The 25,982-nt window shown below is 47.5% G+C and overlaps 1 protein-coding gene, 1 non-coding gene and 2 pseudogenes across 4 annotated transcripts in view; 3 read left to right on the top strand and 1 right to left on the bottom strand.

Annotated features, from left to right (window-relative positions):
- Positions 1 to 1,370: 1,370 nt before the first annotated feature.
- The window catches only part of LOC130295855 (uncharacterized), a 315,525-nt gene continuing 290,913 nt past the window's right edge, over positions 1,371 to 25,982 (bottom strand). Inside the window, exons 4-5 of one of the 3 annotated variants that reach the window (XM_056547095.1) lie at positions 4,874 to 4,937; positions 1,372 to 4,073 (exon numbers count right to left, since the gene is read on the bottom strand). In XM_056547095.1, the coding sequence (XP_056403070.1) occupies positions 1,946 to 3,223 (1,278 nt within the window). In that variant the 5' untranslated portion in view covers positions 3,224 to 4,073; positions 4,874 to 4,937 and the 3' untranslated portion in view covers positions 1,372 to 1,945. Of the gene's footprint in view, positions 4,074 to 4,873; positions 5,096 to 25,982 lie in introns of those variants that run through there. The other 2 variants (XM_056547096.1, XM_056547098.1) reach the window with 2 other exon arrangements.
- On the top strand, positions 8,237 to 8,424 carry LOC130296146 (U2 spliceosomal RNA). The gene has a single exon (XR_008849137.1). It is a non-coding gene; the product is annotated as a U2 spliceosomal RNA (small nuclear RNA).
- LOC130296096 (U2 spliceosomal RNA) lies at positions 10,339 to 10,485 on the top strand (annotated as a pseudogene).
- LOC130296128 (U2 spliceosomal RNA) lies at positions 16,178 to 16,356 on the top strand (annotated as a pseudogene).

The following is a 25,982-nucleotide window of genomic DNA, read 5'->3' on the forward strand; positions in this document are numbered from 1 at the left end:
CGTTTTTCGTGGTGTACGGCCGTCACCCTCTTCCCCCCCTCCCTACCCCCTTGCCCTCTGGTCTGCCCGCTGTGGATGAAATTTCTCGTGATCTTTCCACCATATGGAAAGAGACCCAAAATTCTCTCTTACAGGCTTCTTCTCGCATGAAGAGATTCGCAGATAAGAAAAGAAGAGCTCCTCCCATTTTTTCCCCTGGAGACAAGGTATGGCTCTCCGCTAAATATGTCCGTTTCCGTGTCCCGAGCTATAAGTTGGGACCACGCTATCTTGGTCCTTTTAAAGTTTTGTGTCAAATTAATCCTGTCTCTTACAAACTTCTTCTTCCTCCTTCTCTTCGTATCCCTAATGCCTTTCACGTCTCTCTTCTTAAACCTCTCATCCTCAACCGTTTTTCTCCTAAATCTGTTCCTCCCACTCCTGTTTCCGGCTCCTCGGACATCTTCTCTGTTAAAGAGATTTTGGCCTCTAAAAAGGTCAGGGGAAGAACTTTTTTTTTAGTGGATTGGGAGGGTTGTGGTCCAGAAGAGAGGTCCTGGGAACCTGAGGACAATATCCTGGACAAAAGTCTGATCCTCAGGTTCTCAGGCCCCAAGAAGAGGGGGAGACCCAAGGGGGGGGGTACTGTTACGCCGAGCGCTCCGGGTCCCCGCTCCTCCCCGGAGCGCTCGCTACACTTCCCTCACTGCAGCGCCCCGGTCGGTTCCACGGACCCGGGGCGCTGCGTTACCACCTCCGGCCGGGATGCGATTCGCGATGCGGGTAGCGCCCGCTCGCGATGCGCACCCCGGCTCCCGTACCTTACTCGCTCCCCGTCAGTTCTGTCCCGGCGCGCGCGGCCCCGCTCCCTAGGGCGCGCGCGCGCCGGGTCTTTGCGATTTAAAGGGCCACTGCACCGCTGATTGGTGCAGTGGTTCCAATTAGTGTTTACACCTGTGCACTTCCCTATATCACCTCACTTCCCCTTCACTCCCTCGCCGGATCTTGTTGCCCTAGTGCCAGTGAAAGCGTTCCTTGTGTGTTCCTTGCCTGTGATTCCAGACCTTCTGCCGTTGCCCCTGACTACGATCCTTGCTGCCTGCCCCGACCTTCTGCTACGTCCGACCTTGCTTCTGTCTACTCCCTTGTACCGCGCCTATCTTCAGCAGCCAGAGAGGTTGAGCCGTTGCTAGGGGATACGACCTGGTCACTACCGCCGCAGCAAGACCATCCCGCTTTGCGGCGGGCTCTGGTGAAAACCAGTAGTGACTTAGAACCGATCCTCTAGCACGGTCCACGCCAATCCCTCTCTGGCACAGAGGATCCACTACCTGCCAGCCGGCATCGTGACAATTGCATTCACAAGTATTAGAACTCCACCATAAATGATTTTTAATTGGTCCTATCCATTCTGCTAAATCTTGGCAGTTTTTAGTTTTTTTTTTGCTGACGGCAAGTAGCTTTTTTTTCCAATAGATTTAGCTAAGTGCCAGACATCAAACTGGTGACCAATTGTTTTATATTCCTCACGCAGCATTTTTCTGATGGATACGTGCCGGTCAGTGCAAATGATGTCTATGTCCACTTTATTTTGCAGTAGAAATTCCAAGGCATTCTTGCACGCTATTTTTTCAAGGGCAACAGAGGATAAACCAATACCGATTTGTTGAATGTTGAAATTCAATATTTTGTTAGTTTCTACATCCATCAATGTGTATATGCAATATTTTGCACTGTGCCCGGGTGAATCACATTGTCCATCTCCAGCAACACATACTGCATGTTGTGATATTTTTTCCATTTCTTATTTTTGATAAATTGTCCAAGAATTTTCAATTGCAGGAAATATATATATTTTTTGGATACGGTAGTAAGTAGCCTGGCTAATTCCCAAAATATTAAATATTTTTAGGAACTGTTGGATTTTGATGTAAGTGTTTCCACTAGTAATGATAGCAGTAGCTAACTATAAATTTCCAAATGGTTTCTTTCCCAATCGGGGCTGGCTCTGCCATATGCGTTTTAAATGTTTGGCCTCGCATTCAGCAAAGACTGAAATATATGATCCCTTTGTTTTTTTATACACTCTTAGTATTTTTTTGTTGCAGGGTGGATTAGAGGTACAAGGCATCTTGTATAGTATAGTATAGTATGTGTCCAAACAGCTTTCATAAACTATGAATTTTCTTTCTTCATGATGTGGTACATTTACATTTACAAATTTTTCACTCAGCACATGCTGACTGTCCTCTTCTTCGTAGTCTTCATCATCTGAATGAACTGAGTCTCCCTCATCATCACTTGAACTACTTTCATTTGTTGAGACTGGAGTTGTGATTGTTGATAAACTTTTATCTACTTCTAAAACAGATATAGGGGCATGCAGAGTAGATTCCTCCACAATAACAGTGACTTCAGGGTCTTCAGTAGGTTGTATAGGTGAAATTGTCAATTCGGATAAAAGCGTGGCAGGTAGTAGTTCGTGTCTAGCTCTACAACTTTCTTGAAACTCAGGTACACTGTTAAGAGTTGCTGATCCAGTTGGTCCTATATTTTTTTTCGGAGTCGAAAATATTACACTGGCACCTTGCAATGGCTCCGAAGGCAGGTTTCCAAATACCAAGCTTTGTCTTGATTTTTTTTTTCTCAAGATTTTTTTTTTAACCAGTCTTCTGCATTGTATTTTTATAGAGAAAGTTGTAGGTTTTACTTGTATACACTGATTTCCGGTTCCCCAATTCCTGTCAAATATAGTTGCTGCTTCCTTTTTCGTTATCTCTGAGGCTTGTGGCTCCGTTTCAGTTGGGTTAACATGAGGTACAATATTTCGGCAGGTTGGGCACATTTCCCCTGGCTTTAAACCATTGGTTGAAGCTACGTCTTCATCCAATCTTTTCCTCTTTTGAGGATTCAGGATTTCAGCCTCAACTGCCTCGGCAGCTTGAACTTGTATATCCCGTGTAGGGAAAATACTAGGAACGGCAAAGGGGGTGAGCCTCTGTTTTCCTGTATTTGGATTAAAGGTATAGTCAGTAGTTTTAAAATGGGCTGAGCAGAGCCGATAATTGTTCGTTTTAGAGAGATGAATGTGGTCAACCAGTTCATCAATTTTGGGAAACTCTTGATCTGTAGCCAATAGCCATGCCATGATACGATCCCTCTCTCTTGGGAAGGAATGCATGATGATATTATGGTCGCCTTTTACGCTCCTTGACTTGCAACCGTTGACAATGCAGCCCGGCATTTTCTAAAGAAGAAAATGGAATAATGGATTTTAAAATAAATACTAAATATGTCTATATAAAAATATTAAAATTACATTATGTTTCTATTTTCTAGGAGAACATTTGAAAAATAATATTTATTGAAAAAGCACCATTCAAATAATAAATACAAGATTAATATGTTAGTTCACTAGTACAGTAATGTAACCCCTTCCAAAATTTTACAAAGCTTTCTAAATAATTTTAGTGCGAGAGCATTACATTATTGAACTGAGGCATAAGATAGTATCCACTATAATCTAAGAATGGTGCAGAATCACGTGGAATAAAATAGTGTCCATTAGTGGAAGATGTTCCCTATTGTGAATAGAGGCTAAAAAAATCTTTATAAATTATAGAGTAGTGTCATGTACTAAATGAAGATTGTAATTAACTATAAAACCCTTAAATACAGTAGAATATCTGAGAGCCTTTTAGTAATCTACTAAAACCACCCCCCCATATGATTTTAACCACTGTGCCATATTATTTCACCTTGATCCGCCACTATGTCTACTACTAATTTTCACCCTACTATTTCATTGCCCCTTTATTACCTCTGTGTGGCATGAAGAGGAAATACATTTATGTATCTAAAGGTTGTTGGGTTGCCTAAAGCAAACAATCATATAGCTTTTTTGATGAAAGAAGCGATCTGAACGGTTGCCATGGGACACTCTTCAGCTTCACATCAGGACAAGTTGTTCTAAAATCACCCACACTATATTTATGTATTACATAACTTTATGTAAAATTTTTATGCAAACCTGAAAAGCGGCTCTGATAAGTAGTAGACAATAAAGCAAAAGAAAAGAGCTGTTGATGAGTCTTCTGAAAAAAATCAAAAAAGGATAATGTCACATTGACACACAGAACTAAACATCATTTTATTACTTAGATTTTTGATCTATGTTGCCCAGCTTTTAAAAAATTTAACACATAGACATCATAGGTGAACTAAGCCTAAATAGACAAAATTTATAACACAACAAATGACAACTTATCACAAGTTAACCCTACTAATCGCTTTTGAAAATGGGGATGTGGCTTCCATAAATGTGTGTAGCCTAGGACTGCACACACCAATACCAAAATATTATACACATAGTAGTACACGCAATTACGAAGCCATTACCGTCTCACTTGAGAACTGAGAGCACGCTCCACTGATCACAACATCACCGCTGTCCAGCCAAATCAAGGCATTGGTCCCTGAACCTAGTCCAATAACACCACCATCTGCATTTTCCAGCAAGAGGCACATACTGGCAAACCTTCATTCCGCTTGAAACTTGGTTAATATTGTAACAGCACTGCAAGGGTAAAAGAGTTCCACAGCGGAGGACTCAAGTAAAGCAGTGCGCCCCTGAATAACTCAGCACTCACCCCCACCCCACTAAATATCACTCATACAGCAGGGCTGTGACGACAGGGTATATTGGGCAGAAAATAGAGGGACTCCAGCACAGCTACTAAACTCATTTTTACGTTTTATTTCGACTACATTGGCACAGTGACGTCCGTGCCAGCTACATGTAATGCTAAGACATTGATTATAACAAAAAAAATTTTTTATGTACATTTAGTTTATATTACATAATACAATTATGTATGTATTATTAAATGCCAACCTGTATAGCTGTTCTGTAGAGTAGTCAACAATAAACACAAATAAGATAGCTGTAGATGAGTCTTCTGAAAAATGAAAAGGAAAATGTCACATTGACATACAGACCAATACATCATTTTCCTAATTATGGTTTTGATCTATGTATCACAACTTGTTCCAAATTGAATGCATAGACACCTTATGGTGAACATTAGAGATGAGCGAACTTACAGTAAATTTGATTCGTCACAAACTTCTCGGCTCGGCAGTTGATGACTTTTCCTGCGTAAATTAGTTCAGCCTTCAGGTGCTCCGGTGGGCTGGAAAAGGTGGATACAGTCCTAGGAAAGAGTCTTCTAGGACTGTATCCACCTTTTCCACCCACTGGAGCACCTGAAAGCTGAACTAATTTATTGAGGAAAAGTCATCAACTGCCGAGACGAGAAGTTCGTGACGAATCGAATTTACTGTAAGTTCGCTCATCTCTAGTGAACATAGGTTAAAGCATAAATATTGACACAATTGACGCCACAACAGATGACCACTTATCATAAGTAGTATAGCATCTGGTGTCCATTTTTTCAAGACAGTGGACAGGGTAACGCATAAAGATGTGTTACCCTGTCAGGTGCCCTCTCAGATGTCCAACCATCCTGCCTCAAAATTGATGTCCTGCAAAGTTTCCCTCTGGCGTGATTTGCGGGTAAAATCATGCAAGAACTGATACCAATCTTTTCTTTTTGACAGATCACATTCATCAAGAATCTAAATTTAATGCCAGATGGGTGGACATGATGGAGGGCTTATGACAGGGTAACACAACTTTCTGCTTTCACCTGTCTGTTGGCAAGAAACAATGGACGCATGAGTCAATACAATTTATGCCAAGTTTTCATAAGTTATTCAATCAGTTGTGTCAATATTTAGGGTGAGACCACCTATGCAGGATACCTGATATATGTGAACCACACCATATAGCGCCACCTCTACCCTGTTAATATGTATTTTGAATACCATGTTACACAATTAAATTATTATGTTTTATTTTCAAGTTCATTAATTGTGAGGAATACAATTTTGCATTCTGTTGCCTATGTAGCTGGCTCTCCTTTATTTTGGTATAAAAACAATAAAATGGAGGGGAGTGCTTATTTCTCTAAAATGTTATAATTTTTTTTTTTATTAATTTATATTATACGGTTTAGTAGTGGAACCAATCGTATAGATGTAGTCCATTACAAACGCAGGGATTAGCGTTTGTGCCAAAAAATAAATAACCAGGAAGCGGTAACCTCCAATTATTACCAAGTTCACAACCTAAAACGAGGTACCGGGAAGAGCCGGTACCAACAGGCCCAGAGCATCCAAAATGGTGATCCTGGGCCTAGTTGTTAACAGGCTGGTGTTTTTTAGTCTGGGGAGGGCCAGTAACAATGGTCCTCGTCCACTCTGGTAATGTCAGGCTCTTGCTGTTTGTTTGCTATCTGGCAGAGACTGAAAAAATGGTGACACACACGTTGTTTGTCAAAAATAATTACCAAGATGGGGAAAAAAAACAAACGTGTGCAGTTCACCATATTTTCATTCTCAGCCAGATACCAACCAAACAGCAACAGCCTGACGTTACCAGGGTGGGTGAGGACCATTGTTACTGGCCCTCCCCAGCCTAAATAATGCCAGCCTGTTACCACCTAGGCCCAGTAGCGCCATTTTTGATTCTCCAGGCCTGTTGGTACCGGCTCTTCCTAGCACCCCTGTGGCGGTGGGTACCAGGGTAATAATGGGGGGGATAGCGCTAGCTGGTTTTGGCGCTAAAGCTAAGCCCTGACTTAGTAATGGATTCTGTCTACAAGACAGTTTCCACTACTAAGCCTTATAATGTAAATTTATTACACAAAAATAAAAAATTACAACAAGTTTTATAAAAATTTTATTGAAAGAAGCACTACCACACAAGCTGTCAAAATATTTTTTTGAATTTACAACAAAATAAACGTAGTCCATCAGACAGAGTTGTAGCCCTTCACACGTATCTGAAATAAAAACTAAAAAAAAAGTTACTACATGCATGGCACTCACCCCTGTGGAGAACGTTTTTTTAATGTGGATGCTCCAACTTTTGATAAAAAACAACCCACATTTCCTGTGTGGGAATAATGGGAGTTGTAATTTAAAAAACATGTTGAGCCTAAAGATTTGCAACAGCAGAAGGCAACCCTTATCATGGGAGTTGTTGTTTAGAAACAGTTATTCATGTGTCTACTAAAATTACTGATGATGAATATAATGAAGTATATGTTTATTGGTCTCAAGAATGTTTTTATCATGTCAGTAAGCAATACATACACACACACATATATATATATATATCTATGGATATATATATATATATATATATATATATATATATGGGTATATATATATGGGTGTGTATGTGTTAGCACACTTTTTAAGGATAGTTACTGGTCATATTTTATCCGTTTTAATACAGGTTTTTTTTATGAGGAGGAATGGGTGGTTTAAAACTGTTTTAAGCTGTCCTTATGCTTTTAATCTTCCCCAACAATACAAGATTTTAGAGAAAATTTTCAACCTGTACAACTTTAACGGAAAAAGTATGAATGAAATAACTAATAGCAAAAAACTGTTAAAATATATTAAAGAAAGTGGTTTTATTGCCCCTGTGAATAATTTTAATGGAGAGAAATGCAGGAAAATATGGAAGATGGCAAATATGATTTATCTTTTTAATTCACAGAAAGATCTGGCCTGGAGCTGCATACACGAGTGTCTTCCATGCCGGGCATTCCAGCACCGAAGAAGGATGGCCAACACTGCAGTATGCCCGAGGGAGGGCTGCCAGGAACCCGAGACCGTGTACCACCTTTTCTGGACTTGTTTTTATGCAAAAAGGATATGGACTAAAATACTCCCTCTGGTGAAGAAGATAACAGAAATAAAGGACTTAAACTCTGCAGCTGTTTTTTATGGATGTCTGGAATGCCCAATACGGACTCAAGAGATAATGGCATGGAAGATCATAAACTATGTTAAAGCAGCTCTATGGAATGCCAGAAACATTTTACTTTTTAAACATGAGATTTTATCTGTGAATGATGTTTTAGCTCTTTGTAGTAGTGATATGTACCAGTACTTTTTATTAGACAAGAAATATTATCCTTTATTAGCTAGAAAATGGTATTTTAATGAATGGAACGCCCTTTTGTAAAGCCACCAAGTGCCCATTTTAAGTGTATTATGATTGTATTTATGTGAACTTTTATTGTTATATGTGATTTTATTATCAAAATTTGTTTTTATTGAAAAAATTATATTTAAAAATCGTAATGCACTTTGTAAAATTTTATGAATTCTAAATAAAAAGATACCCCTCAGGGGTAGCCAAGTTAAAAAAAAAAATCTGTTCTTATCAGTTTAATATCTGATACGTCCCCTATCTGGGGACCATATATTAAATGGATGTTTGAGAATGGGGGCCGATTTCGAAGCTTGCTTCCGTCGCCCTATGCATTGACCCGATATGGCAGTATATTCGGGTACAGTGCACCACCCGCTTACAGGGTTAAAAAGAAAGATTCCTACTTTCATTGCTACCTGCTTGCTGGCTAGCCAGCTAGCCAGCCCTGTGGGCCTTGCTACTGCTGCAGCCAAAAAACAAAAGGTGGTGCTGCTGCTGCTGCTTGTGTCTGGCCGCTGTTGGAGCGTCCAGGCACAGGACTTCTGCTGCTGCTGACTAAATGGCCTCCTTAATTGGATCATCTGAGCAGCCAGCACACCTGTGCAGGTAGGGCATGACATGATAGGTAGCTGCCTTATAGCGGGTGGGTGCTGAATGTTCCTAATTGACATAACATGGGGGGTCTCCTGGCTGTTCACACAGGTGTGTCATTGCTGTACATTGACCATGCATTGCTTCTGTGGTATTGCAAAGGCAAAGACAAATGCTTCCAGCCATCCATTGCACTAATGGATTGGTCATCAGCTGGCTGTCTATGTCCCGCATCAATATAGACCAAAGTACAGAGGGTTAGGCTATGCTATTGTGCACCTACCTAATGCATCAGAAGGTGCGAGGCCCTTGCTAAATTCTGTGCACAGACTTTGAGATCTATGCTTTAGACTGTATCTAAACCTGCTCCAACATGGACTGACATTCTGGCCTACTTTCAGCCGATGCGACTTGTCTGTCGCTGAACAGTCGCTTTTTATGTATTCAGCACCTATGTATAATGTTGTAAAAATGCTCTAGAAGCTAAAGTCGCAGAAATGTCACACATATTTGGCCTGCAACTTTCTGTGCGACAAATTCAGACAGGAAAAATCAGTATAAATCCTTAGAAAATTATTCTCCAGTGTCTCCATCTGCTGGCGGTATTGAATAAGCATTGCTGCATTGATAGGGTATGCATTAGAGGAAAAAAAAGAAGAAAAAGAAGAATAATACGGCGAGAAAAGAGGAGAAAAACGTGAAAAAACGTGAAAAAAAAGGAAGAGAAGGGAAAAAAAAGGTGGAAATGGGTTTAAAAGTGATTTCGGCGGAGAAATATATATATATATATATATATATATATATATATATATATATATATAAGCACACACACACATATATATATATAAACATATTCTCCGTTGAGATATTGCAGCCGCTGCTGTGTCCAGGCCCAGGAGCCTTAGCACTGTGCTGTGATGTCACTCAATACCACTGACATCACTAGGTGTAAACAACATCTCACCTTTGCTGTGTATGTGACTATGGAGCTGGTTGGTGATGTCGTCTATTATGGCCTTCATAGAAGCAACAGGAGATTGTTGCATCCATCTAGAACCCTTAGAACTACAGTGCTAAGATGTCACTCACTTCCACAGGCCTTGCAGAGTGTAAACAACAACAACCCAGCTTTGTTGTGTATGTAACCATAGGGATTGTGATGTTGCCTAGAACCTTCACAGCAGCGACAGCTTTATGAGGAGCATCAGCACTGCTCTGCCTGAGCAGAACCATCACCGCCATAGGTTGTCAAATAACCCGGATTTAACCCACACAAGTAAGTCCAATAGGGTGCAGGCATGTCCTCTATGCTTACAGCTTCCCGTGGGTGTTGGTTTGATACCGTTTGGGGACAGCCAAGGAGGCATCTGCAGGCAACAAAGGTAGGTGTGTGCTTGTGTGTGTGTGTTTCCTATGCAGATCCTAAGCCCAGTGTCACATGCAAGTAGGAGGAGTAAGAAGGGTTCCTGGCAAATCCAGGTTATGGATTGCATTTATAAAGGCCCCGTGGGAGTGCAATGGGCCCCTGTCTTGCTGCTTAGCAATAATGGTATGGGTTTAGGTTCTGCTGTGTGTACTGGTGGTTGACTGCCCCCCAGCCCAGAGTGTGCATGGGAAATTGTCTGGCAGCCTCCCTTCCAGCAAGCAGTGATAGTGCCCATGAAGGGGACCTTGTTGGGCCCGCCCCTTTCACGGTTATCGCTTCTCGGCCTTTTGGCTAAGATCAAGTGTAGTACCTGGCAGGGGAGATACCATGATCGCTACGGTCTGAAGAACTCCAAGCATTGTGGTAGAGATTTTGCGTAGTACGATTGCAGTACTTTTCGTTCTTATTAGAACCGCATTTCTCTAGAGCATACCACCTGAAGATCGTCTCCTGCCTGCCTCGGAAGGAGAATATCTTGAAGACTGCAGCTCCGGAAGAAGCCGACGAAGAACCTGGAAGAAGGGAATCGGCGGTGAATTCCGGAACAGCGGCGAAGAGGAAGGCGGCGCAGAATCTTTTCGAAGAAACCCGCTGCCTCTGGAGAAGGATTTGCATAGCTCCTCCCACCGGGACCGGATCTGCATAGCTCCTCCCACCCGGGAAAGAAGACTTTGCGAAGCCTCTCTCCACAAGCAAGCAAGGAAGCGGAAAAGAGCCTGCTGGAAGAAGCCATGGCCTCAACCAGCAAGTCCACCCAGGAGGCTGCAGGGCAAGGCCTGGAGGTCCAGCCCCAACCACAGCAAGCTTCAACCTCCACCATGGCAAACCAGAAGGGCGGCAGAATTCCCAACCTGGAAGCTCCAATCCTGGAGCCCTGGATGAGGCAGACTGTTGCCTTGAAGCTCAAGCCCGTGGACGGAAGGGTGCCGGACATGTCCCACGACGTGTTCTGCAAGAAGATGCTGGCGGATCAAGGCTTCCCCACGGCTGACACCCTGGGAATAGCAACCTTCTTTTCGGGAATCTTCTACATCACCTTTGCCACCATTGGGACCTGTAGAAGATACTGGGAGGTGGTGAAAGCGGCGAGTCCCGAATCCTCTTTCTCTCGCTTTGTGGGCAACTGCCTTATTCAAAGAGAGGGGAGGCGGGTGACGGTCTCAATGCGGAACCCACACACCCCAGGCACGGACATCTCGACCTTCCTGAAGCGCTTCTGCACCGTGGTGAGGGAGCCCACCCGTATCCTGAACTCACTCGGATACTGGACCTGCAAGTGGTCTGTGGTCGTCAGACTCAACAAGAACCCTGCTTCTCCAGACGGACTACAGCACCTGCCAACGACTTTTTCCTTGGGCAACTCCACAGGACTTATCTTCTACCCGGACATGCCGCAGACCTGCAGGAGATGTGGCAAGATGGGCCACGAGGGCAAGGACTGTACGGAGGATGCCTGCAGGTATTGCCGTGTGACAGGTCACACGACCAAGGACTGCCCCAAGAGCAAGACTTGCAGCCCACAGCTACAAGGACTGCCCCCAGAGGGAGAGAACATGGGCATCTGTGGCAGCGAGAGCACCGAAGCCAGCCCCAGCTCCGGAGCCAACACCACGGATGGCCAAGCCGACCAAGGAGGGTAAGAAGGCGAAAGCCACCACCCCTGCCCCGTCCCGCCCCTCCCCTGCCCCTACCACCCCATCCCCTGCCCCTCCCGCCCCATCTCCTTCCCCATCCCGCCCCACCCCTGCCCCATCCCGTCCCACCCCTGCCCCATCCCGTCCCACCCCTGCCCCTCCTGCCCCATCCCGTCCCACTCCTGCCCCATCCCGCCCCACCCCTGCCCCCCGTACCCCACCCCGGCCCACCCCTGCCCCGTCCTCCCCTGCCCGGCCCACCCCTGCCCCGTCCTCCCCTGCCCGGCCCACCCCTGCCCCGTCCTCCCCTGCCCGGGCACTCTCTCCTGCCCCCCGCTCCACCCTGGCCCAGCAGCACCTAACCCCCCTCCAGCTGCTGGTGCCCGCCCTTCGGAGGACTTTCCTGTGATTCCTCCCCCAGGTACCATACAGAGGAAGAGGAAAGGAAGGGACAACGCATCAGAAGAGTCCCACAAAAGAAAGATAATCGAGACCTGCGAGACCCCTCAAGCTTCAGATGAGGAGGAGGAGATGGAGCAGGTCTGCGAGAGCCTTGAAGCTTCAGAAGGAGAGGAGGTGATGGAGCAGGCCCAAGTGGAGCAGGTCCAAGCAGAGCCAGTCCAAGCTCAATCTATGGAGGAGCTGCTGCAGGACCCAGAGGTCAAGAAAATCCTGGACACTCCGTCCAACACGGTCTACGACGAGTTCTTGGAAGGGCGCTACGAGAAGCCACACGAGCCGACAGGCGCCAGAGAAGAGGACCCGTCCGACCAGACTGGTAACTAGTATCAGAACTAACCTCTCTTTTTATTCCCATGGCTGATCTCAACATCTTCTGCATTAATGTGAGGAGTATTAGAGCTTGGTTTAGATTTCAGACTGTTCTTACGTTCTTAGATTCCCAGAGGTGTGATGTTTACATGTTGCAGGAATGTGCTTTGTCTGCTTCTAGGTCTTACAACCATCTGGCCAGGCAGTGGCCTCACGGCCCTTCCTACTGGTCTGGTGGGGGCGACAATAGGTCTGCGGGGGTGGCCATCCTGATCAGGGGAGGTAACTTTGCACTTGATTCCGTCCGGGAGCTCGTCTGTGGCAGACTTCTTGTCGCAGACGGTTCCTGGGCGGGTGAGCCCGTGCGGCTCATCAACGTGTATGCCTCCCCTGAGAGGGATGTCCGACTGGAGGTTCTCCAGGCCCTGCGGGCTGAACTCGCCACCACTAGGGCAGTAGTGTTGGGTGGTGACTTCAACTGCCCCATTGAGGTGGACGGGCGCAGTTCTGGCACATCCGCCAACCTGGACGTGACGTCTAAACTGCTGATTGAGATGGTGACGGAGGCATCCTTGCAGGACGTTGTTGGGTCCATCGGGAACGGCTCCGTAAACTATACGTGGAGCCGCCCCGATGGCTCGCTCCGTTCTCGGATAGACTTCATCTTCACTTCGAGAGCAGTCAGAAAGGTGTCGTACTCTATGGTCCCCTGCTTCTTCTCTGACCACAGGGCCATTCGATTCCGGGGGACTCTGGGCCATGGATTCCCACCTGGCCCAGGCTCCTGGAAGTTGAATTGTGCCCTGTTGGAGCAGAGGGAGGTCATGGAGGAACTTAGGGATGCTTACCTTGTATGGCGAAATGACAAATGTCTGTTCAAGTGCATCAGCGATTGGTGGGAATATGTTAAAGTCAAATTCCGTTGTTTCTTTCAGGCAAAAGGCAGACAACAGGCGTGTGCGAAGAAGTGGGACTTGAGGAAACTGCAGCGCGAGCAGGACCTGCTCCAGTGTGGCTGGGACGTCAGGGAGGAGCTGGAGGAGACCAAAAAGAGCTTGAAAGGGCACTTTGAGGAGGAATCCAAGCGAATCGTCTTTCGTTCCAAGGTGGAGAACCTGGAGAAGGGTGAGAAATGTAACTCTTTCTTTTTCAGGAAGCTCCATGCCGGCCACACGCCCCTGACTGAGCTACGAGATGAGACCGGACACATGAGAAGCGGCAAGGAGGAAGTGATGGGGGTCGTCCACGACTTCTACAGCAACCTCTACGCCCCCAAGTCATCCGACCACGAAGCCGCCGAGAGGTTCCTGTCAGGAGTCACTAACGTTGTTGATCCCGCAGGTGCGGCGGCTATGGACAATCCCTTGACGGTGGGGGAGCTGCTCTCTGTCGCTAAATCCTTTAAGCCCGGCAGGACCCCGGGCAGTGACGGTCTCCCGGCCGAGCTCTACGTAGCGCTGGGTGACGTGATCTGTCCGGACCTGTTGGAGGTGTACGAGGAGATGGTGGTGGGGGGCAGAATGCCTCCGTCGTTGAGGGAAGGGATGATCACGATCTTGTATAAGCGGAAGGGGGAGAGATGTGACCTGAAAAACTGGCGTCCCATCTCTCTCCTGAACGTGGACTACAAGATCCTCGCCAAGGTGCTGGCCAACAGGCTGAAACCTGTCATGGGGCAGATCGTCCATCCGGACCAGACCTGCAGCATTCCTGGCCGCAGGATTGCCGACAGCCTTGCCCTTGTGAGAGACACGGTCCATTACATCCAGGACCGTGGGGGCCGCGCCGCCCTGGTCAGCTTAGATCAGGAGAAGGCGTTCGACCGTGTCTCCCACGCATTCATGGACAGGGTTTTGCGCAGGCTGGGTCTGGGGAAGATGTTTTGCTCTTTTGTTAACGTTATGTATTTTGACATTTACAGCACGGTGTTGGTGAACGGCTGGAAGACTGACCCCTTTTCTATTCTTTCAGGGGTTAGACAAGGCTGCCCTCTTTCACCTCTCCTTTTTGTTTGTGTTATAGAGCTCTTCGCTGAGACTATCCGGCAGAATGGAGAGATCAGAGGGATCACCGCACCAGGACCAGATCGCCACGAGGTCAAGTGCTCGCTCTACATGGACGACGTGACCGTCTTCTGCGCTGACCAGCGTTCGGTGACTGCACTCGTCCAGACCTGCGAGGACTTCGGCAGAGCTTCGGGGGCAAAAGTCAACTGCGGGAAGTCGGAGGCCATGCTCTTCGGGGAATGGCACCTGGCTTCTTCCGCCCCCTTCCCCTTTACGGTTAAGCCGGACTTCATTCAAATTCTTGGAGTCTGGTTCGGGAAGGAAGGAGCGGCCCTTAAGTCTTGGCAAGACCGACTAGGAAGGATAAACTCGAAGATCGGACTGTGGAGCTCCAGAAAGCTCACGATGGAAGGCAAGGCACTTGTCCTGCGGAGTGAAGTTTTTCCTGTGCTCCAATATACCGCACAGGCCTGGCCTCCCCATACCACCGTTTGCAAGGCCATCACCTGGACAGTGTTTGGCTTCGTCTGGGGCAAAATGGACAGAGTCAAGAGGACCGTGATGCACAAGGAACCCCGCAAGGGTGGGAAGGGAATACCCGACATCCCCGCTCTGCTGAGGGCCTCCTTTGCATGTGTCACGGTGCAGCGGACTCTTGTTGAAAAGACTGGCTCAGCGGGCAGGTCCATGTCTCGCTTGCTTCTCATGCCCCTCTGGAGACAGCTGGGCTGGGACAAGTGGGACAGCTCCATCCCTTACAACTGGAACACTCCCTGGTTCTATGGGGATGTTGTCCGGTTTGTGAGGGAGCACCAGCTGGAAGGACTGAAACCCGACCTATGGAAGCCGAAGACAATCCACAAGCTCATCCGAGCTAAGGACTTGACCGAGCTGGTTCCGGGACTCCCCGCAGCCACTGCAGAGACAGTTTGGAACAATGTGGCCTCAAAGCGGCTTACCAATGGACACAAGGACTTGTCGTGGATGGCCGTCATGGGAGGTCTCTCTCTCAGGTCATTCATGCATGCCCGCAACCTGTGCAAGACCCGGTACTGCCCCCGTTGCCCCTACGTGGAGGAAACATCTTTCCACGTGTTTTGGCAATGCCCCTTTGCACAGGGTCTGTTGGACGCCCTAGAACATGAACTCAGAGACTCAGTGCCCAGGAGCTGCCTATCGTACCATTCGGTGCTTTACGGCCTGTTCCCTGGGACCCACGACGTGGAGGCCATCCAGGAGGCCTGGCGCCTTATGAACTGTTTTAAGGACGCAGTGTGGCTTGCCAGGAACCGCCTCGTGATCAACAGAGAAAACATGTCCGTCCCGGACTGCCCCAGGTTCATCAAGAACCTGCTTAGAGACTATTCCATCTTGGACAGCTCGGCCGTTGATGAGGAAGAAGAGGAGTGAAGACCCCTCTCCTTCTCCCATGTCTCCCTGAAGATACAGCCCAACAGTTTGGCCCTGTGATCCGCCCCCTCCCTACCCGCACATAGTCGCCCACACCCCTACCCCGATCACAGATTGTATTATTTGGTTTTTGTTTGATCTCTTGTGCCTTTCTATTGCAGGATTGAGCTGAATGTTAGAGTAGCATGGTGTGCGATGTATAGCTTAGGGAACCTTTGCTGTGTATTGTACTATCATGCATTGTGTGACTGTAATTTATTGTACGACTTGTAATGACTGAAGGGAAAATAAAGCTCTTTCAATCAAAAAAAAACATCTGTTCTTATCAGTTTAATATCTGATACGTCCCCTATCTGGGGACCATATATTAAATGGATTTTTGAGAACGGGGGCCGATTTCGAAGCTTGCTTCCGTCGCCCTATGCATTGACCCGATATGGCAGTATCTTCGGGTACAGTGCACCACCCCCTTACAGGGTTAAAAAGAAAGATTCCTACTTTCATTGCTACCTGCTTGCTGGCTAGCCAGCTAGCCAGCCCTGTGGGCCTTGCTGCTGCTGCAGCCAAAAAACAAAAGGTGGTGCTGCTGCTGCTTGTGTCTGGCCGCTGTTGGAGCGTCCAGGCACAGGACTTCTGCTGCTGCTGACTAAATGGCCTCCTTAATTGGATCATCTGAGCAGCCAGCACACCTGTGCAGGTAGGGCATGACATGATAGGCAGCTGCCTTATAGCGGGTGGGTGCTGAATGTTCCTAATTGACATAACATGGGGGGTCTCCTGGCTGTTCACACAGGTGTGTCATTGCTGTACATTGACCATGCATTGCTTCTGTGGTATTGCAAAGGCAAAGACAAATGCTTCCAGCCATCCATTGCACTAATGGATTGGTCATCAGCTGGCTGTCTATGTCCCGCATCAATATAGACCAAAGTACAGAGGGTTAGGCTATGCTATTGTGCACCTACCTAATGCATCAGAAGGTGCGAGGCCCTTGCTAAATTCTGTGCACAGACTTTGAGATCTATGCTTTAGACTGTATCTAAACCTGCTCCAACATGGACTGACATTCTGGCCTACTTTCAGCCGATGCGACTTGTCTGTCGCTGAACAGTCGCTTTTTATGTATTCAGCACCTATGTATAATGTTGTAAAAATGCTCTAGAAGCTAAAGTTGCAAAAATGTCACACATATTTGGCCTGCAACTTTCTGTGCGACAAATTCAGACAGGAAAAATCAGTATAAATCCTTAGAAAATTATCCCCCAGTGTATCCATCTGCTGGTGGTATTGAATAAGCATTGCTGCACTGATAGGGTATGCATTAGACGAAAAAAATAGAAGAAAAAGAAGAATAATACGCCGAGAAAAGAGGCGAAAAGGAGAAAAACGTGAAAAAACATGAAAAAAAAGTAAGAGAAAGAGAAGGGAAAAAAAGGTGGAAATGGGTTTAAAAGTGATTTCGGCGGAGAAATATATATATATATATATATATATATATATATATATATATACGCACACACACACACATATATATAAACGTATTCTCCGTTGAGATATTGCAGCCGCTGCTGTGTTCAGGCCCAGGAGCCTTAGCACTGTGCTGTGATGTCACTCAATACCACTGACATCACTAGGTGTAAACAACATCTCACCTTTGCTGTGTATGTGACTATGGAGCTGGTTGGTGATGTCGTCTATTATGGCCTTCATAGAAGCAACAGGAGATTGTTGCATCCATCTATACAGGCCTACCTCCTCCCCTACAGCCTGCCTGTCCATCTCCAAAAATACCCTTTTTAATAATTATACGCTCCTCCTTTGCATTGAAAAAAAGCAAACAAAAAAAGTTGCCAGATGTGGCCATCCTTTCATCCATTTGCCCTTCTGCATCTATTTTCCCAAACCATGTACTCATACTGTTATTATGCCGCCAAGTAATTAGACTACCAGGCCCAAAAATTATGGATTATAAAAGGATAGCAGCATTAGTGAAAAATACACATTTTGAACCCAAAAACCCATTTGAATTTTTAAGTTCAAAATACAGGCCTACCTCCTCCCCTTCAGCCTGCCTGTCCATCTCCAAAAATCCCCTTTTTAATAATTATACGCTCCTCCTTTGCATTGAAAAAAAGCAAACAGTAAAGTTCCCAGATGCGGCCATCCTTTCATCCATTTGTCCTTCTGCATCTATTTTCCCAAACCATGCACTCATTATGTCGCCAAGTTGTTAGACTACCTGGCCCAAAAATTATGGATTATAAAAGGGTAGCAGCATGAGGGAAAATTACCGTATTTATCGGGGTGTACCACGCACCGGCCTATAACACGCACCCTCATTTTACCAAGGATATTTGGGTAAAAAAAGTTTTTTACCCAAATATCCTTCATAAAATGAGGGTGCGTGTGTGTGCATGTGTATACCCCGATAAACTGCTTCTCACCCCACAGAGCCCCCAGGAAAGGCAGGGGGAGAGAGGCCGTCGCTGCCTGCTTCTCTCCCCCTGCCTTTCCTGGGGTCTAGAGCCCTGCTACCGCCGCTTCTCTCCCCCTACTATCGGCGCCGCTGCCCCTTCTCTCCCCCTGGCTATCGGTGCCGCTGTCCCATTGCCTGCGCCGCTGCCCCGTTGCCTCCCCCATCCCTAGTTGTATAATTACATGTTAACGGGGTCGGGTCCGCGCTGCTTCAGGCCTCTGGTGTGCGTCCCCCGCATCATTGCTATGCGTTGCGAGACGCAATGACGAGTGACGTCTCTCGTCATTGCGCCGCACCATGCAAAGCATAGCAACGACGCAGGGAATGCACACCGGAGGCCTGAAGCAGCGCTGACCCGACCCCAGCAACAGGTAATTACACAACCGGGGATGGGGGAGGCAACGGGGCAATGGGTGCCGCTGCCCCTTCTTTCCCCTGTCTGTCGACGCTGCTGCCCCATTGCCGGCGCCGTTTCTCTCCCCCTGGCTATCGGCGCCGGCAATGGGGCAGCGGCACTGATAGCCAGGGGGAGAGAAGGGGCAGCAGCGCCGATAGCAGGGGTAACCATCATACACTCATAATGTTTTCACTCTGCCAAGTTATCGGACAACCTGGCCCCAAAATTATGGATTATAAAAGGATGGCAGCATTAGGGAAAAATACACATTTTGCACCAAAAACCCATTTGAGTTTTCAAGTTCAAAATACAGGCCTACCTCCACCCCTTCAGCCTGCCTGTCCATCTCCAAAAATACCCTTTTTTAATAATTATGCACTCTTCATTTGCTTTGGAAAATCAAACAGTTAAGTTGCCATATGCTGCTATCCTTTCATCGATTTGTGCTTCTACACCTATGTTCCCAAACCATCATACACTCATACTGTTTTCACTTTGCCAAGTTATCGGACAACCTGGCCTCAAAATTATGGATTATAAAAGGATAGCAGCATAAGGGAAAAATACACATTTTGAACCCAAAAACCCATTTGAGTTTTTAAGTTCAAAATACAGGCCTACCTCATCCCCTACAGCCTGCCTGTCCATCTCCAAAAATACCCTTTTTAATAATTATACGCTCCTCCTTTGCATTGAAAAAAAGCAAACAGTAAAGTTGCCAGATGCGGCCATCCTTTCATCCATTTGTCCTTCTGCATCTATTTTCCCAAACCATGCACTCATACTAATATTATGTCGCCAAGTAATTAGACTACCTGGCCCAAAAATTATGGATTATAAAAGGATAGCAGCATTAGTGAAAAATACACATTTTGAACCCAAAAATCCATTTGAGTTTTTAAGTTCAAAATACAGGCCTACCTCCTCCCCTACAGCCTGCCTGTCCATCTCCAAAAATACCCTTTTTAATAATTATACGCTCCTCCTTTGCATTGAAAAAAAGCAAACAGTAAAGTTGCCAGATGCGGCTATCCTTTCATCCATTTGTCCTTCTGCATCTATTTTCCCAAACCTTGCACTCATACTAATATTATGTCGCCAAGTAATTAGACTACCTGGCCCAAAAATTATGGATTATAAAACGGTAGCAGCATAAGGGAACATAACCGTATTTATCGGGGTGTACCACGCACCGGCCTATAACACGCACCCTCATTTTACCAAGGATATTTGGGTAAAAAAAGTTTTTTACCCAAATATCCTTCATAAAATGAGGGAGCGTGTGTGTGCATGTGTATACCCCGATACACTGCTTCTCACCCCACAGAGCCCCCAGGAAAGGCAGGGGGAGAGAGGCCGTCGCTGCCTGCTTCTCTCCTCCTGCCTTTCCTGGGGTCTAGAGCCCTGCTACCGCCGCTTTTCTCCCCCTGCTATCGGCGCCGCTGCCCCTTCTCCCCCCTGGCTATCGGTGCCGCTGTCCCATTGCCAGCGCCGATAGCCAGGGGGAGAGAAGCGGCGCCGGCAATGGGGCAACGGCACCGATAGACGGGGGGATAAGGGGCAGGGGCACCCATTGCCGGCACCGCTGCCCCGTTGCCTACCCCATCCATAGTTGTATAATTACCCGTTGCCGGGGTCGGGTCCGCACTGCTTCAGGCCTCCGGTGTGCGTCCCCTGCATCATTGCTATGCATTGCGAGAAGCAATGACGAGTGACGTCACTCGTCATTGCGCCTCGCCATGCAGCGCATAGCAACGACGCAGGGGATGCACACCGGAGGCCTGAAGCAGCTCTGACCCAACCCCAGCAACAGGTAATTATACAATCAGAGATGGGGGAGGCAGCGGCGCCGGCAATGGGTGCCGCTGCCCCTTCTTTCTTTCTACCTTCTCCCCTACAGCCTGCCTGTCCATCTCCAAAAATACCCTTTTTAATAATTATACGCTCCTCCTTTGCAATGAAAAAAAGCAAACAGTAAAGTTGCCAGATGCAGCCATCCTTTCATCCATTTGTCCTTCTGCATCTATTTTCCCAAACCATGCACTCATACTGTTATTATGTCGCCAAGTAATTAGACTACCTGGCCCAAAAATTATGGATTATAAAAGGATAGCAGCATTAGTGAAAAATACACATTTTGAACCCAAAAACCCATTTGAGTTTTTAAGTTCAAAATACAGGCCTACCTCCTCTCCTACAGCCTGCCTGTCCATCTCCAAAAATACCCTTTTTAATAATTATACGCTCCTCCTTTGCATTGTAAAAAAGCAAACAGTAAAGTTGCCAGATGCGGCCATCCTTTCATCCATTTGTCCTTCTGCATCTATTTTCCCAAACCATGCACTCATACTGTTATTATGTCGCCAAATAATTAGACTACCTGGCCCAAAAATTATGGATTATAAAAGGGTAGCAGCATAAGGGAAAATTACCGTATTTATCGGGGTGTACCACGCACCGGCTTATAACATGCACCCTCATTTTACCAAGGATATTTGGGTAAAAAAAAGTTTTTTACCCAAATATCCTTCATAAAATGAGGGTGCGTGTGTGTGCATGTGTGTACCCCGATACACTGCTTCTCACCCCACAGAGTCCCCAGGAAAAGCAGGGGGAGAGAGGCCGTCGCTGCCTGCTTCTCTCCCCCGTCTTTACTGGGGTCTAGAGCCCTGCTACCGCCGCTTCTCTCCCCCTGCTATCGGCGCCACTGTCCCTTCTCTCCCCCTGGCTATCGGTGCCGCTGTCCCATTGCCAGCGCCGATAGCCAGGGGGAGAGAAGCGGCGCAGGCAATGGGGCAACGGCACCGATAGCCAGGGAGGGATAAGGGGCAGCGCCGCTGCCCCGTTGCCTCCCCCATTCCTAGTTGTATAATTACCTGTTGCCGGGGTGGGGTCCGCGCTGCTTCAGGCCTCCGGTGTGCGTCCCCTGCATCATTGCTATGCGTTGCGAGACGCAATGACGAGTGACGTCTCTCGTCATTGCGCCGCGCCATGCAAAGCATAGCAACGACGCAGGGAATGCACACCAGAGGCCTGAAGCAGCGCTGACCCGACCCCAGCAACAGGTTATTATACACCCGGGGATGAGGAAGGCAACGGGGCAGCGGCGCCGGCAATGGGTACCGCTGCCCCTTCTTTCTCCCTGTCTGTCGACGCCGCTGTCCCATTGCCGGCACCGTTTCTCTCCCCCTGGCTATTGGCGCCGGCAATGGGGCAGCGGCACTGATAGCCAGGGGGAGAGAAGGGGCAGCAGCGCCGATAGCAGGGGTAACCATCATACACTCATACTGTTTTCACTTTGCCAAGTTATTGGACTACCAGGCCCACAAAATTATGGATTATAAAAGGATAGCAGCATAAGGGAAAAATACACATTTTGAACCCAAAAACCCATTTGAGTTTTTAAGTTCAAAATAGAGGCCTACCTCCTCCCCTACAGCCTGCCTGTCCATCTCCAAAAATACCCTTTTTTAATAATTATGCACTCTTCATTTACTTTGGAAAAACAAACAGTTAAGTTGCCATATGCTGCTATCCTTTCATCGATTTGTGCTTCTACCCCTATGTTCCCAAACCATCATACACTCATACTGTTTTCACTTTGCCAAGTTATCGGACAACCTGGCCCCAAAATTATGGATTATAAAAGGATAGCAGCATAAGGGAAAAATACACATTTTGAACCCAAAAACCCATTTGAGTTTTTAAGTTCAAAATACAGGCCTACCTCCTCCCCTACAGCCTGCCTGTCTATCTCCAAAAATACCCTTTTTAATAATTATACGCTCCTCCTTTGCATTGAAAAAAAGCAAACAGTAAAGTTGCCAGATTCGGCCATCCTTTCATCCATTTGTCCTTCTGCATCTATTTTCCCAAACCATGCACTCATATTAATATTATGTCGCCAAGTAATTAGACTACCTGGCCCAAAAATTATGGATTATAAAAGGGTAGCAGCATAAGGGAACATTACCGTATTTATCGGGGTGTACAACGCACCGGCCTATAACACGCACCCTCATTTTACCAAGGATATTTGAGTAAAAAGAAGTTTTTACCCAAATATCGATGCCTGCTTCTCTCCCCCTGCCTTTCCTGGGGTCTAGAGCACTGCTACCGCCGCTTCTCTCCCCCTACTATCGGCGCCGCTGCCCCTTCTCTCCCCCTGGCTATCGGTGCCGCTGTCCCATTGCCAGCGCCAATAGCCAGGGGGAGAGAAGCGGTGTCGGCAATGGAGCAACTGCACCGATAGCCAGGGGGGGATAAGTGGCAGCGGCACCCATTGCCGGCGCCGCTGCCCCGTTGCCTCCCCCATCCCTAGTTGTATAATTACCTGTTGCCGGGGTCGGGTCCGTGCTGCTTCAGGCCTCCGGTGTGCGTCCCCTGCATCATTGCTATGCGTTGCGAGACGCAATGACGAGTGACGTCTCTCGTCATTGCGCCGCGCCATGCAAAGCATAGCAACGACGCAGGGAATGCACACCGGAGGCCTGAAGCAGCGCTGACCCGACCCCAGCAACAGGTAATTATACAACCGGGGATGGGGGAGGCAACGGGGCAATGGGTGCCGCTGCCCCTTCTTTCCCCCTGTCTGTCGACGCCGCTGCCCCATTGCCGGCGCCGTTTCTCTCCCCCTGGCTATCGGCGCCGGCAATGGGGCAGCGGCACTGATAGCCAGGGGGAGAGAAGGGGCAGCAGCGCCGATAGTAGGGGTAACCATCATACACTCATACTGTTTTCACTCTGCCAAGTTATCGGACAACCTGGCCCCCAAATTATGGATTATAAAAGGATAGCAGCATAAGGGAAAAATATACATTTTGAACCCAAAAACCCATTTGAGTTTTTAAGTTCAAAATACAGGCCTACCTCCTCCCCTACAGCCTGCCTGTCCATCTCCCAAAAATACCCTTTTTAATAATTATACGCTCCTCCTTTGCATTAAAAAAAAGCAAACAGTAAAGTTGCCAGATTCGGCCATCCTTTCATCCATTTGTCCTTCTGCATCTATTTTCCCAAACCATGCACTCATACTAATATTATGTCGCCAAGTAATTAGACTACCTGGCCCAAAAATTATGGATTATAAAAGGGTAGCAGCATAAGGGAACATTACCGTATTTATCGGGGTGTACAACGCACCGGCCTATAACACGCACCCTCATTTTACCAAGGATATTTGAGTAAAAAAAAGTTTTTACCCAAAAAACCTTCATAAAATGAGGGTGCGTGTGTGTGCATGTGTATACCCCGATACACTGCTTCTCACCTCACAGAGCACCCAGGAAAGGCAGAGGGAGAGAGGCAGTTGCTGCCTGCTTCTCTCCCCCTGCCTTTCCTGGGGTCTAGAGCCCTGCTACCGCCGCTTCTCTCCCCCTGTTATCGGCGCCGCTGCCCCTTCTCTCCCCTCGGCTATCTGTGCCGCTGTCCCATTGCCAGCGCCGATAGCCAGGGGGAGAGAAGCGGCGCCGGCAATGGGGCAGCGGCACCGATAGCCAGGGGGAGATAAGGGGCAGCGGCACCCATTGCCGGCGCCGCTGCCCCGTTGCCTCCCCCATTCCTAGTTGTATAATTACCTGTTGCCGGGGTCGGGTCCGCGCTAGTTCAGGTCTCCGGTGTGCGTCCCCTACATCATTGCTATGCGTTGCGAGACGCAATGACGAGTGACGTCACTCGTCATTGCGCCGCGCCATACAGCGCATAGCAACGATGCAGGGGATGCACACCGGAGGCCTGAAGCAGCGCTGACCCGACCCCAGCAACAGGTAATTATACAACCGGGGATGGGGAGGCAACGGGGCAGCGGCGCCGGCAATGGGTGCCGCTGCCCCTTCTTTCTTTCTTTCTACCTCCTCCCCTACAGCCTGCCTGTCCATCTCCAAAAATACCCCTTTTAAAAATTATACGCTCCTCCTTTGCATTGAAAAAAAGCAAACAGTAAAGTTGTCAGATGCGGCCATCCTTTCATCCATTTGTCCTTCTGCATCTATTTTCCCAAACCATGCATTCATACTGTTATTATGTCGCCAAGTAATTAGACTACCAGGCCCAAAAATTATGGTTTATAAAAGGATAGCAGCATTAGTGAAAAATACACATTTTGAACCCAAAAACCCATTTGAGTTTTTAAGTTCAAAATACAGGCCTACCTCCCCCCCTTCAGCCTGCCTGTCCATCTCCAAAAATACCTTTTTTAATAATTATACACTCTTCGTTTGCTTTGGAAAACAAACAGTTAAGTTGCCATATGCTGCTATCCTTTCATCGATTTGTGCTTCTACTCCTATGTTCCCAAACCATCATACACTCATACTGTTTTCACTTTGCCAAGTTATCGGACAACCTGGCCCCAAAATTATGGATTATAAAAGGATAGCAGCATGAGGGAAAAATACACATTTTGAACCCAAAAACCCATTCAAAATACAGGCCTACGTCCTCCCCTTCAGACTGCCTGTCCATCTCCAAATATACCCTTTTTTAATAATTTTACGCTACTCCTTTGCATTGAAAAAAAGCAAACAGTAAAGTTGCTATATGCAGCCATCCTTTCATCCATTTGTCCTTCTGCACCTATTTTCCGAAACCATGCACTCATACTGTTATCATGTCGCCAAGTTATTAGACTACCTGGCCCAAAAATTATGGATTATAAAAGGGTAGCATCATGAGGGAAAATTACCGTATTTATCGGGGTGTACCACGCACCGGCCTATAACACGCACCCTCATTTTACCAAGGATATTTGGGTAAAAAAAGTTTTTTAACCAAATATCCTTCATAAAATGAGGGTGCGTGTGGGTGCATGTGTATACCCCGATACACTGCTTCCCACCCCACAGAGCCCCCAGGAAAGGCAGGGGGAGAGAGGCCGTCGCTGCCTGCTTCTCTCCCCTGCCTTTCCTGGGGTCTAGAGCCCTGCTACCGCCGCTTCTCTCCCCCTGCTATCGGCGCCGCTGCCCCTTCTCTCCCCCTGGCTATCGGTGCCGCTGTCCCATTGCCAGCGCCGATAGCCAGGGGGAGAGAAGCGGTGCCGGCAATGGGGCAACGGCACCGATAGCCAGGGGAGGATAAGGGGCAGCGGCAACCATTGCCGGCGTCGCTGCCCCGTTGCCTCCCCCATCCCTAGTTGTAAAATTACCTGTTGCCGGGGTCGGGTCCGCGCTGCTTCAGGCCTCCGGTGTGCGTCCCCTGCATCATTGCTATGCGTTGCGAGACGCA

The sequence above is a fragment of the Hyla sarda genome, chromosome 11 (assembly GCF_029499605.1).
Source record: "Hyla sarda isolate aHylSar1 chromosome 11, aHylSar1.hap1, whole genome shotgun sequence".
NCBI lineage: Eukaryota > Metazoa > Chordata > Amphibia > Anura > Hylidae > Hyla > Hyla sarda.